At 42.0% G+C, this 14,953-nt stretch overlaps 1 protein-coding gene across 2 annotated transcripts in view; it reads right to left on the minus strand.

Annotated features, from left to right (window-relative positions):
* The window catches only part of CD99L2 (CD99 molecule like 2), a 105,220-nt gene that overhangs the window by 33,444 nt on the left and 56,823 nt on the right, over positions 1–14,953 (minus strand). Inside the window, exons 5-9 of one of the 2 annotated variants that reach the window (XM_044306556.1) lie at positions 12,300–12,356; positions 8,837–8,896; positions 6,882–6,929; positions 5,405–5,473; positions 3,704–3,754 (exon numbers count right to left, since the gene is read on the minus strand). In XM_044306556.1, coding sequence (XP_044162491.1) covers positions 3,704–3,754; positions 5,405–5,473; positions 6,882–6,929; positions 8,837–8,896; positions 12,300–12,356 — 285 coding nt within the window. The remainder of the gene's footprint in view (positions 1–3,703; positions 3,755–5,404; positions 5,474–6,881; positions 6,930–8,836; positions 8,897–12,299; positions 12,357–14,953) is intronic. The other variant, XM_044306557.1, reaches the window with a different exon arrangement.

Consider the following 14,953-nt stretch of genomic DNA (forward strand, 5'->3'; position numbering starts at 1 on the left):
CGAATCTCTTGACGGAAGAGACACAAACTGATACATAACAGCTGGTCAAAATAACGGATGTGGTTTTGAAAAAAAATTCTGTTCTTGTGACGGATCAGAACGGAAAGCTAAATGGTGATGTGAACTCGGCCTTAGGATCCTCTGTAACATCGATAGCTGAACAATGGCTGCCACATCTGGAGTTGCCTTTCCTGGGTACTAACAGTGTCTCCCAGTACTCCGATACGGTAGGACCAAACCGTTTAATAGCTGGACAGACACATGGACAATAATATGAAGCATGTATGACAACACTAGCAGATAAGGGTACTTTCACACTTGCGCTTTTCTTTTCCGGCGCCGAGTTCCGTCCTAGGGGCTCCATACCGGAAAAGAACTGATCAGTTTTATCCCTATGCATTCTGAATGGAGAGCAATCCGTTCAGGATACATCAGGATGTCTTCAGTTCAGTCTTTTTGACTGTTCAGGAAGGAGGTAATACCACAGCATGCTACGGTTTTATCTCCAGACAAAAAAAACGGAACACTTGCCGGAATGCCGGATCCGTCATTTTTTTTTTACATTGGAATGTATTAGTGCCGGATCCGTCCGAATAAAAAAAAAAAATATATATATATATATATATATATATATATAGAAACGGATCAGTTTGTCCGTATGACAAACGGACGGATCCGTTCTTGCAATGCATTTGTAAGACAGATCAGGATCCTGATCAGTCTTAAAATGCCATCAGTTGGCATACGTTTTGACGGATCCGGCAGGCAGTTCCGGCCAAATCCGGCCAATTGCCGAAAGTGTGAAAGTACCCTAATAAGGAGGCAAGGAAATAGGAACTCATCAATGGATGACTGGAATAGGTGCACAATGGCAGTCAGATGATGAAACAGATGGATGATGGGAGTGATATGGTAAACTGATAACTGACCCTAGATCCATTCCTGAACACTGGTCCCAACACCAAACACCATTGATCATCACTGCCCTTTATGGAAAACCCTAATCTGCAATATTAAGCCCGAATGCACACGGCCGTATTCCGCGGCCGAGAGCGGTCCGTGGTATGCCGGATTCCTGTTCAGAGCAGGCGCGCACAGCGTTATTGGTTGCTATGACGCCGTGCGTTTCATGCCGCCGCTGCTGTACAGTAATACACTCGTATAGAGTATTACTGTACAGCAGCGGCAGCATGAAGCGCGCGGCGTCATATCAACCAATGACGCCGTGCGCTCCTGCTCTAAACAGGAATCCAGCCTGGCATACCACGGACCGCTCTCGGCCGCGGAACACGGCCGTGTGCATTCGGCCTTACCTCAAGACTAAATGACTAGCACAATAAAGTTAACCTGTTCCCAAAAAGCAATGAAAGAATTGCTGCCTTTTATTCATATTCTGCAAAAAATAAAACCTCACACAGCTCCAATGAGAGAAAAATAAATGTATGTTTGTCAGAAAATAGCTGTACTGGTACCCCAGAGGCTGTGCAAAAGTAACATGGCGCCAGTAAACCAATCCATCGAAATCTGCGCTGTACAAGCCAAGAGGTGGTCTTTCCCTTCTGAACCCTGAAGCATAACCAAGCAGCAGTTTACGTCCACATTTATGGCAGTTCCATAATCAGTAGAGCCCACCTAACAATTTAAAGGGGTTTTCTGAGATTTTTATACTGATAACCTATCCTTTGGATAGGTCAACAGTATCTGATCGGTGGGGGTTTGACACCTGGGACCACTGCCAATCAGCTGTTTGAGAAAGTATCGGCACTCCAGTGAGCACCGCGGCCTTCCCTCAGTATCTCCTAGACCATTGACAACCTATTCGTCAGTCACATAGCCTAGGAGCAGCTCAGCCTCATTCAAGTGAATGGGGCCGAGCACAATACCAAGCATGGTCGCTAAATCTATGCTCCAAAAGCGAAATAGCACTCCTTTCTTTCCGAGCCTTGCCGCGTGCCCATACAGCAGATTATATTCACATCTATGGCACTTCTGTACCCAGTAGAACATGCTTCTAATAATTAAAAAAAGTGTGGTGCAAGTCTCAGATGGCACCAGGTGGGCACTGAAATACCATATCTATGGAAAAAATGCTGTGCATAATTTTTTGCAATACACCTGTGGGGTCAAAATGCTCACTGCACCCCTTAATAAATACCTTGAGGGTCGTACTTTCCAAAATGAAGTCACTTCTCAACATTCCATTTATTATTTCAGCCCAGAGCCTTTAAAGTGGTCAGCAAAAGCTGAACAAATCACCACATTGGGCCTAAAATGCACAAGGTACTCTTTTACTCTTGAGCCCTGGGGCTAAAGCAACATTTTATTGGAAGAAATGAAATTTTCAATTTTCACAACCAAGTGTTTCAAAATTCTTTGAAACACCTGTGGGATCAAAGCACTCACTACACCCCTCGATAAATTGCTTGAGGGGGTGAAGATTCCGAAATGAGGTAAATTCTTGGGGGATTTTTTCACTGCAGGGGTACCTCAGGGTCCCTTCAAATGTGGTATGGCACCCAGAAAACATTGTAGCAAAACTTTCCCTCCAAAAGCCATAAGAAGCTCCTTCCCTTTTGATCCCTGCTGTGTGCCCATACAGCAGTTTACGACCACATATGGAGTGTTGCTGTATTTAAAGAGGACCTTTCACCAGAATTAAACTTCTAAAGTAACTATATAGACATGGAGAGCGGCGCCCAGGGACCCCCCTGCACTTACTGTTATACCTGGGCGCCGCTCCGTTCTCCCGTAATTGCCTCCGGTATCTTTACAGTTAGGCTCCGCCCAGGGGAACCTGCCGTCGGCTCATTCTCCCATGCTGTAGCGCTGGCCAATCACAGCGCTCAGCTCATAGCCTGAGAGAGAAAAAAGCCTCTCAGGCTATGAGCTGAGCGCTGTGATTGGCCAGCGCTGCAGCATGGGAGAAGGAGGCGCCGGCAGGTTCCCCTGGGTGGAGCCTAACTGTAAAGATACCGGAGGCAATTACGAGAGAATGGAGCGGCGCCCAGGTATAACAGTAAGTGCAGGGGGGTCCCTGGGCGCCGCTCTACATGCCTGTATAGTTACTTTAGAAGTTTAATTCTGGTGAAAGGTCCTCTTTAAAATGGGTGTGGGGTAGTTTTTTTCCTTTTACCCCTTGTGAAAATAAAAATAAAAAATTGGACTAAAGCAACATTTTATTGTTAAAAAAATGTAATTTATCAGTTTTTACAGACAGTGTTTCTAAATTCTATAAAATGTCTGTTGGGTCAAAGTGCTCACTACACCCCTTGAAAAATTGCTTGGGGGGGGTGAAGTAGTTTCGAAAATGGGGTCATTTTTAGGGAGGTTAATTTTAGGGGTACTGCCGGATCGTTTATTGGATTGTTTTGCTGTTAACCCTTGCTGTGTTACAGGAAAAATGGATTGAAATGATTAAAAAAAAATTTGCTGTAATTTCTGTGGAACAAAGTTTCTAAAATCAGTTTTGAATAATTTAAGGGATGTATTTTCTAAGATAACAAACTCCATGGACCTGTGTCTCTTTTCAACCTATGTATCAGAACGTTACTACAAGTAAAAAAAAAAAAGATTCGATCTATAACATTTTGTTATCTTCCCTCACTTTAAACGATTTCCTTTGTTGTTCTTTACTCACATACAGTAGAATACAATGTATGAAATATGATTATTATAATACGTTGTAATCACTAACAGAACATACCTGAGTTATCGTAGTTCTCATTGTCACCAGCTCGACCTCCAGGACTCCCACCTAAAAATATGCATCAAGTAAATACATTCAGCTACATACTTCCATCATGCGAGTTTCGGTGAGGATATGATTGAGGCCTTTCTCCACTCAGGACAAGTCCGATTTAGTAAATACTGATGGAGAACCTTTCTTAGAACTCCATTCTTTATTTCTGCCCGAGGAATAACAAAACTGATGCTCCCCTTTAAAAAGGACATGTCCTTACAAAATTCAACACTCCTGGATTAGTTCCAAGCAGTTCAAAATGGTACAGTGACACAACCTTAAAGGGGTTTTCCAAGAGGAATTATTTTTTATTTAATGCTTGCAGCCTAAATCATAAATGTCATACTTTCCTGCTCCCGGCCACTCTGGTCCCCTGGAGTGTTTACATCGGGAGCTGCATGGTCAATTGTGCTACTGCAACTAATAACTAGCTCCACCCGTGATGTACCGCATGTGGCCACATTACCGCTACAGCCAGTCATTGGCTGCAGCAGAGCATGTGACGATGCCCATGCAGTGGCGGATGTAAACATTGCAAACACCGGAACATGGACACATCAGAGGCTAAGGAGGACAGGAGCAGGGAAAGGGGAACAGGCAAGTATGAATTTTCAATATCAGGAGGCAAACTGTGGTATTAGATAAAAATGAATTATTCCTAGAAAATCTCTTTAAATGGTAACATCTAGTTGTTAATTTATTCATAAATTACCAGGAGGATCAGCAGAGGAACAGCACAATAGAGAAAGAAAATACTCATTATCCTGTATGTGTCAGCACCCTGGAGGAGACCTGTCCAGCATACGTATGTCTGTTTTACTAAATCCTTGCATTTCTATATGAAGGTGTATTTTTTCCTAGCCTACATTGTGCCGTTCCTCTGTAGAAAACTAGACAGTACCAATCCCAAAACAATGGGGCATGCCCCTACTAAGTCAGACACCGCCCGCACTGATTGGATAGTGTCAGAGTGTGGATCCTATTGACATGGGATCTGGTAATAAGTTGAGTTAGTCATTATTTCCAGGAGGAATAACATGACCCAGAGGCCTAAGTATAAAACAACATCTGAATTCTGTAGCTTTGGAGGATATTAAAAGGGATGCTAGCTTTATTCACACATGTATGTCAAATGTTCTGGGGGTTCTCAAACCTGTAGATACGTGAGATAAAGTAGTGATCATGTGGACAATTAATGCCCCATGCACAAAGCCATATTTAATTTGAGCTCTGCAAAAAAAAGGATCCTTGAAAAACAGCAGCTTCCAAGTGCATTCAGTTTTTTCCTCATTCCCATCTATAGAAGGGACTATTCTGATCCACAAAGACCGACAAGAATAGGACCTGCAGTGAGTTTCTCATATCATGGATCCGTATGGTGATGTGCATGAGGATTAACGCTACTGAAGGGCTTGCCATCAATTGCACTCTACACCTGAAATTGCAGCTTATAGAGAAAAAACATGCTATAAACAAGTCCTAATACAATAACTTGGTTATGGCCTCTTGTTCAACATGTATAACACCTTGATTACCACTTTACTTTGGCAAATTGTGTTCATTTGATTATTTTCTATGGAAAGGTGGTGACGGGTGGCACGTGCAGGAAGCCTAGTCTGTAGGTACGAGTGGTATTTTTATAAATGAATATGGGTGGACTCTTACCTTTTCCTTTTTCTGGCGTGTAGCCTCCATTTACTATGCCTTCTAAATCAGAGTCATCAAAACCTTTACCTTGAAAAGAAATAAGAAGTGGTTGTTGGTCTTCTGGAGGGTATATTTCTCTCCACAACCACCTTTGGCTTATACGCTGGTGTCATTTTGAGAACAAGCCACAGACAAAGAAGTTTTAGAATAAAAAGAATAGGAAAAGCCACACACCGGAATTTCATAAGCATCTGTACAGAATCCAGGAAGGAAAATGCCTCCAGAAAGCCCCCAGCGTAGGCAGAACACCCCTGAACTGGTTGGGAAGAATAGTAAAACTCATCCTGTCCTTGAAGGTCCCACACACCTTCAATCGCAGCTATCTCGATTGACTCCGTTATAACTCCCTCATACACATACATGCTCTGTTTGGCTGAGAGTGCACATGTTTCTAATGAGGAGGAAGCAGAAAGCTGCTGCCCGAAACTTCTGGCGGTGGCTTTGACTCACAGGGGCCACTTCCAATCGGTGGTGCTGTTGAGATGGTTCTCTTTCTTGGGAGACACCTCCTTTCATATTTATTTCCCATAAAGCATTGCCAATAAGTCTCCCTACCTTGGAGTACTTCTAGTAAGTATCCATACAGGACTGGTCTCTTTAAGGAGATTCAGCACCCTGCATAAGCCTCATCCAAGGCTACTCTGTACTGATGAGGTACAAGAACCTCAAAACAGTTGTCTATGGGTGGATATCTAGTTTGGCTATATTCCCTTCTCAACTCCCAAGGCTTGTTGGAAAGTCAGATTTTGACTGGAGAGATGGTTCTCCTTCTTGGGAGATACCTCTTTGTATACTTGCAGGAGAACAAAAACATTGGCCAAAAAATTTGCCAAGTCCTTTTCTCCCTTGACATCATCTGTCGGGTAAGATTGTCCATGCACACTGTATTACATTGTCAGCAGGTTCCTCTGAAAACAGCAGGTTTGGTCAACAATATACTAATGTTTATGTTTATGATTTTGGGGGCCCTTAGATAGTAAGCGCATACGTGAACATGCATGCTCCATGCAGAGGATCCTTAGCTGCATTTAAAACCTGGCAATGCAAGGCAAAAGTGCTAACCACCATGCTGCCCTATGTATGGTGGACAGGTAATGGTCAGAGACATGGGATTCTAGCTCCCTAGTGTCCTTGCCTCCAAAGTACCAGGCTACACAGACCTGTTAATGGGGGAGATGGGGAATCATTCTTAGGCCAAATGAACATAAATAATAAAATCTCCACGTTACTAAAAGTTCTGCCCTTCTTGCCTGTGGCACATGCATAAACCAATAGTCCTAGATCAACCAGTTTCTTGTGTTAATATATGTTAAACATACATTCCAGCCAAGCTTAGACTTTAAGCAGGAGAGCCTCAGAGGGGAACTTGTGTAAAAATTAAGAGATTAGAGAATTAGAGAAACCAGCAGCTGGTGTCAAATGAAGAATGTCTCACCTGCGTTTCTACCACCCTGGGATTTATCGTTATCATTAATGGTGGAACCTAAAGTCATGGAAATGTCAACAGTATATGCTTTATACCAACAACCACAGAGGAGGAGTTCATCCTCACCCTTCATATATAGTACCAACAATTTTGACATTTAATGAAGCAACAGAAATTACCAACTCATTTTAGGTTCTGTATTAAAGTGTCACTGCACTTTAAAATAAAAAATAAAACTTTTGACATCAGAGACATTAAAGGTTTTCACCAGTGAGGGCAAGAGTGCTGAGACCCCCACCGATCGCTAGAATGAGGAGACAGAAGCACCAAACTCTCTCTCCTCACTACAAAAGATTGAAGTGAGACGGACTCAATGGAAGTCTCTCGAATCATTCTTCTGCAGCGAGAGGGCTTCTCTCTCCTCTTTCTACTGATCGTGGAGGTCTGAGCACTAAGACCCACGCCAATCAAAACATTTTGATATGTTGCTATGACATATAAAAAAAAAATTCAAAGTGCAGGTACATTTTAACTCATACGTTACTGCTTTTTTGAAAGCTAAAACGTTAGAAGCAGTCAGCTTAAAGGGGTTGTCCAAAATAATAAAAAATCTCGGACAAGTCCCTGAATGCTAAGATAAAAAAAGAAATAGATGATATTTCCCTCTTCAATACTCCTGCCGCAACGGTGATAAGCCGGTATATGGCACATGACCGCTGTCTACCACTGAGGACAGCGATTGGCTGCAGCAGTGACTTGCTGTACATGTGCACGTCACAGTGATGTTGAGCTGTTCTACAGAGCTAGCACCAATGCTACTAATTAAAATACTTGGTACCAAATAAGTGTTCCTACTTTGTGATGCCTTTTTTACCATCATGTATGTATTTTTAGGCTACTTTCACACTAGCGTTGTTTAAATCCGGCGTTCAATTCTGACACCGAAACTGCCCGCCGGATCCGGAAAAACGCGTGAAAACGGATTACATTTGAATCCTGATCAGGATTTTGATCACAATGAAAAAATGCATTGGAAAAAACGGATCCGCCATTTATGGACCAACTTTTTTTTCACATTTTTCGGGTTTAACATGCAAAAGCCGGATCCGGTTTGACTGAACACACGGCGCAATGCAAGTCAATGGGAAAAAGACCGGATCCGGCGTTCAAAGTGTTCAGAATTTTTGGCCGGAGGTAAAAATACAACATGCTACGGTTTTCTGAAAAGCCTGATCAGTCAAAAAGACTGAACTGAAGACATCCTGAACGGATTACTCTCCATTCAGAATGCATTAGGATAAAACTGATCAGTTCTTTTCCGGATTTGAGCCCCTAGGACGGAACTCCGCGCCGGAAAAGAAAAAAACACTAATGTGAAAGTACCTTACATTGTTAATAAAGTTTATTTATGTTTACTATGTGATGATTTTTGTCCTAATCTTTTGGTGATAATGAAAATACTTCATTAGCAGCATTGGGAAGGCATACGCACAGGAAAGCAGCACAATGTCATGAAAGCACCGCCTGCATGTGTCATCAATGTAAAATAAGAGAGACACCCACCCCCAGAGGAGGCAGAAAGTTCTGACCATAAGCAGAGTGAAAGAGTTGAGATGGGACAAGCCCTTCAAGCCTTGGCTACACGCTAAACATCATCAGGCTGCAACTAAATCTGTAAGCTTCAGAAAAACTAAACCACAGCCACGCACGATTGGCGCACTGCTAAAATCTTCTGTCACCGCCTCATGCTGCCTGCAGCATAAACATGGTGACCGTTTCCCTTTAAGAACCACAGTACAGAAAATATGTGCTACATAGCTCTGCTCAATCAGTTATTGCTACCGTTTTATTAATAATTCTTGTTTAATACCATCTTAAGGGTCATTAGAAATGATGGTTAATATCCATTGGCATTGACATAACAGGTCATGTGTTCACCATGATCTTTTATCATCTCTACTTACCAGCTCCCTTTGGGTCATTTCTCCCATCCAAGGCATCTTCCAAGTTAAAATCATCATAACCTTTAAAATTCAATACGATATGGAACTCAGGTAATGCAGAATACAAATTATAGCATAAAAATACCAAATCAGCTTAAAAAATCAAAGGCAAAAATCAAGGGGCAAAACCATGCCATGGCAAAGACGCTAAAAGATCTACACAGAAAAAAGCTGCAATATTGGGCACCGCTATAGACAAAAGTGGCACAGACCTGTGTTTCTCAACCTTTCTCCGCTTTGTTCTACTCAAGTCAAAGAAGCCTACAGGGATTTCCTGGCAAAGCGGGATGGCCGGGAGGTGTGCAGAGTAAAGTTATGGCGGGTTTACAACCCAATGGTCGAGCAGATTATTGGGGACGAATTTTCCTGAGAACGCTCGTTCCCGACAACCTGCCGTCTAGGTGCAGGTGTAAAGTGCAGCCGATCACCCGATGAATGAGCAAAACGCCCATTTATGGGGTGATCCTGTCGTTCGTGCGGGCAAGTAAATTTGTGATGTCTGCTGCCCAGAATCAATGCAGCTGTATGAGGACGAGCGATCTCATACTGTAAAGGTGATCGCTAAATGTAAATACAGCACTTACGGTAACCCCCACTGAATGATCAGCCAGTTGTCAGGAAGGACCGCTTCCTTCCCGATAATCGGCTGCTCCTTAGTACGAGTAAACCCACCGTTAGAAGGAGATGCAGACTCGGTGGGGTTCATAAAGTGATAGTATATCCAACTATATGAAATAACTTTACAAGACGGGAATAATCAGAGGTCGAGGGAAACCCCCCCCCCCCCCCAACCACTCATGGGGTAACAAAATGTGGTTTTGAAAATTCTGAGAGGTGCCATTTTTAAAATAAGTCCAATGACCTTTTCAGAAAATAACTGAACAGTAAAAAAAATAAGTTTTAGAATTTTGAAAAATTGCTGCTAAAACTTATAAGCCTTCTGATGTCCTAAAAACTCCCAGAACCCCCGCCGATCAGAGATTTGAATGGGTAGAGGTGCTCTTGCAAACTCTGCTTCAGCTTTAAAAACCACCTGCGCGTCATCTCCTTTGTATAGACGACGCAGTGTAATTCCAACTGCTTAAAGTTGTAACTACACTGTACGACTGCTGCAAATGAGAAGGTCCACTGGGAATTCTGATGAGGAAGCAGCACTGGCACAAGTGCAACTACCCATCCAAATGGCTAAACAGCGGGGTCCAGTGAGTCTGACTCCTGAGGATCTGATATGATCTATTTTGAGGAAGGGTCATCAATATCTTTGCAACCCCTTTACCGCCTTAGGGACCAGGCCCATTTTTATTTTATTTTTTCCCAATATAAAGACTTAATGTTTGTGGAACAAGTTTTTAATGGAATCATTGTATTTACAATGTTTTGTACTGGAAAATGGGCAAAAAAAAAAAATGGGCAAAGGTTTTTTGGGTGTTGATATTATGACGTTTACTGCGAGCCAAAAATGGCATGACATTCTTATTCCGCAGGTCAGTATAATTATGGAAATACCAAATTATTTTGTTTTACTAAAAAAATTATAAAATGGCATCGCCATTTTCTGACATCCATACCTTTTTTTTTAGATTTCCATCTGTATAAGGACTTGTTTTTTTTCAGGGATAACTGTAGTTTTTTTAATCAACACTATTTTTGGGGTATGTACAACTTATATAAATTTATATATATATATATATATATATATATATATATATATATATATATATATATATATATATATATATATATATATATATATATACTCTAGCAGAAGGACCTGGCTTCGCTCGGGTATATTTAATCTATTTCATTTAATGTTTGTGTGTGTCGTTAAAAGAAAGCGAAAGTATCCCCCATAACAGTGACCTCTACAGCATCCCGCCCCTTTAACAGTGAACTCCACAGCCCCTCACCCCTTAACACTGACCCCCCCCCCCCACAGTGCCCCGCCTCCTTAAAATGAGACCTTCATAGCAGCCCATCCCCTTAACTTTGACCTTCACAGCAGCCCGCCCCTTTAACAGTGAGTTTCAGAGCAACCCACTCCCTTGACATGGACCTCCTCAGGGGCCCACCCTTTAACAGTGACCTATACAGCACCCCGCCCCTTAACACTGATCTCCATAGGGGATCGACCCCTTATCTGTGACCTCCACTGTTCCCTGCCCCCTTAACAGAGACCTCCACAGCACCCCTCCTATTAACAGTAACTGCCACAGTACAACGTTCCCTTAACAGTAACCTCACAGTACCCTGCTGACTTAATAGTGAACTCCACAGCAGCTGCCCCTTTAATAGTGACCTCCACAGTGCCTGCCCCTTTAACAGTGACCTCCACAGTGTCTGCCCCTTTAATAGTAGCCCCTGCCCCCTTAACAGTGACCTCCACATCAGCTGCCCCTTTAATAGTGGCCCCTACAACAGTGGGGCAGTGACCTCCACAGCGCCCTACCTCTTTAAGGCTAGGACTACACAACGACATGTGTCGAGCGAGATTTTGACGCACAAATGTCGCTCAACAATTCTTATAATGATAGGCTATGGTGTCGCACTGCGACAGGCGACTGACACGACAGTCGCAAAAAATCCATCCAAGATGTTTTTTTCTATAATTATGAAAAATTTATAGAAAGGGAGAAAGGAGGTGAGTACAGATTTGTGTGCTATTTTAAACCAATTACAGGGGCTGCACAAATTTCTGTTCGACCGCTTCAAGACATCTATATGACTCTAATCCCACACTAGTTCTCCTCAAGAGGTCCCTCCTTATGCATACTGGCATCACTTAGATATTGGCTTCTTGCATTTAGTGTGACACCTTACACACCAATAGTGTTTCTCTTTTTTTTTACTTTCATGATGGGTCAAGAAGGCATTTTATATTGTAAGCTTTTATAGGCAGGGATCTCTTCTATTAGGTGCCCCCTAGTTGTGACTAGAGTCATCAAGCATGTTCTCTTTTAAATAGGGTATCCCATAAAAAAAGATAAGTGATAAATATCAGATTGTGGAGGAACCAAGTCCCCCAAGTCCTTTGAATAGAGTGCACTTATTAGTCCTCCACTCCAGACGCAGACAATGCTCTATCAGTCCTATAGAACTGAATGGAGCAGTGGATTAACATGTGCACTGCAGCTCCATTCAGAGAGGGAAGTCTAAAGACTGAAGGTTTCAGCGATCAGCGCCCCCCCCCCCCCATCCCCCTCATCCCCCTCGATCCAATACTTTATCCTGGGGATAGGGGATAAATACTTTTTGTAAGACAACTTAAGAAATTAATCAGCACACAACTTTGAACCTAAAATCATCATGGTGTTAAAGGGTGGAGATTGACTGTAAGGTGGATCAATCCCAACCGCTCTACTTACCCGTTATTGCTCAACTAGTTCTGGAGATTAATGTATTATATAGCAAACACAAAAAGTCGTACCTTGCTTTTTTGGTGGCTTAGGAGTTACACGGGGCTTCCTAGTTGGGATGAATACATCTAGGGAAAAAAAAAAATGTAAATTATAAAACTGTATTCAGAGTTGATGCTGGGAATGTGCAGTGGTAAATCTCTCTACTGCTATGTATACTAGTTAATTATTATTTTTTTTATGCCCAATGTCTATTACAGGGTTCGAGTCCATCAGTCCTCAAGAAAAAGTCTACACACCCCAGTTAAAATGTCAGGTTTCTGTTCTGTAAAAAAAATTAGACAAAGATAAATCATTTCAGAACTTTTTCCACCTTTAATGTGACCTATAAACTGTTCCACTCAATTGAAAAACAAATTGAAATCTTTTAGAATTAAGCAATCATATTTAAAATCACATTAAATAGGAGTCAGCAAACATCTGCCATCATTTAAAGTGCCTCTGATTAACCCCAAATAAAGTTCAGTTGCTCTAGTTGGTCTTTCCTGAAATTTTCTTAGTCGCATCCCACAGCAAAAGCCATGGTCCACAGAGAGCTTCCAAAGCATCAGAGGGATTTCATTGTTAAAAGGTATCAGTCAGGAGAAGGGTACAATTTTTTTTCCAAGGCATTAGATATACCATGGAACACAGTGAAGACAGCCATCATCAAGTGGAGAAAATATGGCACAACAGTGACATTACCAAGAACTGGACGTCCCTCCAAAATTGATGAAAAGATGAGAAGAAAACTGGTCTGGGAGGCTACCAATATGCCTACAGCAACATTAAAGAAACTGCAGGAATATCTGGCAAGTACTGGCTGTGTGGTATATATGACAACAATCTCCCGTATTCTTCATAGGTCTAGGCTATGGGGTAGAGTGGCAAGACGAAAGCCTTTTCTTACGAAGAAATACATCCAAGCCAGGCTACATTTTGCAAAAACACATCTGAAGTCTCCCAAAAGCATGTGGGAAAAGGTGTTATGGTCTGATGAAACCAAGGTTGAACTTTTTGGCCATAATTCCAAAAGATATGTTTGGCGCCAAAACAACACCATACCCACAGTGAAGCATGGTGGTGGCAGCATCATGCTTTGGGGCTGCTTTTCTTCAGCTGGAACTGGGGCCTTAGTTAAGCTAGAGGGAATTATGAACAGTTTCAAATACTAGTCAATATTGGCACAAAACCTTCAGGCTTCTGCTAGAAAGCTGAACATAAAGAGCAACATCATTTTTCAGCATGATAACGACCCAAAGCATACATCCAAATCAACAAAGGAATGGCTTCACCAGAAGAAAATTAAAGTTTTGGAATGGTCCAGCCAGAGCCCAGACCTGAATCCGATAGAAAATCTGCGGGGTGATCTGAAGAGGGCTGTGCACTGGAGATGCCGCCGCAATCTGACAGATTTGGGGTGTTTTTGCAAAGAAGAGTGGCCAAATTTTGCCAAGTCAAAATGTGCCATGCTAATAGACTCATACCCAAAAAGACTGAGTGCTGTAATCAAATCAAAAGGTGCTTCAACAAAGTATTAGTTTAAGAGTGTGCACACTTATGCAACCATATTATTTTATTTTTATATTTTTTCTTCCCTCTACCTAAAAGATTTCAGTTTGTTTTCAATTGAGTACAGTTTATAGGTCACATTAAAGGTGGAAAAAGTTTTGAAATGATTTGTCAAATTTTTTTACATCACAGAAACCTGACATTTTAACAGGGGTGTGTAGACTTTTTATATCCACTGTAAATAGATATATATTGTGGGGTTTCGCTCTGGTAGATCGGGTAAGCGGGCGCAGTACAGAGTCAACTTGCTGGCAGTTCTGCCTCCAGTAGTCCACAGCAGGCTTTAGGGGGCCTGTTTCCCCAGCATTCGGCTCTCAGCCCTCCAGCACGGCACAAAGCCTCAGATCCCAAAAACAGAGACATCTCTGCTGAGCCCAGCTGCCTATTTAAGGACAACCAGGTGCTGCCAAAACCTGGACCGGCACTTAAACTCCGGTCCAGTATTTGACCTCACCTGGCTGGAAACCAGCCCAGCCGCACATGCTGAGAGGAAAATACCTGCCTTGCCAGACACAACCCCTCACTGTGTCAAACATATAATATTTTTTTCTTCTTTCATATACCGTATTTTTCACCCTATAAGACGCACCTGCCCATAAGATGCACCTAGGTTTTTGAGGAGGAAAAAAATAAAAAATAAATTTTTTACCAAAATGTGTGCTTTTGGTGGGTTTTGAACTAATGGTGGTCTGTGGATGACACTATTATGGGGAATCTGTGGATGGCACTGTTATAAGGGAGGACATAACAGTAGACATAACAATATCCATTGTTTAACTGTGATCCATTTTTATCCCATTCCGCAAAAAACGCATCGAAACCGCATGAAAACCGCACAAGCGTTTTTTCCGGATTTTATCTTTTTTACATCAATGAAGTCTTATGTATGTATTAAAAATGTTATACCGCATTAAATGTACAATTGATTGATAAATTTTACCAATACTAAGGAGTTTGTACTAAAACACAATGAATGTAGACCTGACTCTATATTGGAATATTATGAATGCAAACCTGCCTTGAGAAAAGATCCAGTCCTGGATTTAAAGATGTCCCTCACTGGTTCAACCAATGGTCCAGCCCATGTTCCAACCCACATTTGTCAATTATGGAC

Source organism: Bufo gargarizans, chromosome 9 (genome assembly GCF_014858855.1).
Source record: "Bufo gargarizans isolate SCDJY-AF-19 chromosome 9, ASM1485885v1, whole genome shotgun sequence".
NCBI lineage: Eukaryota > Metazoa > Chordata > Amphibia > Anura > Bufonidae > Bufo > Bufo gargarizans.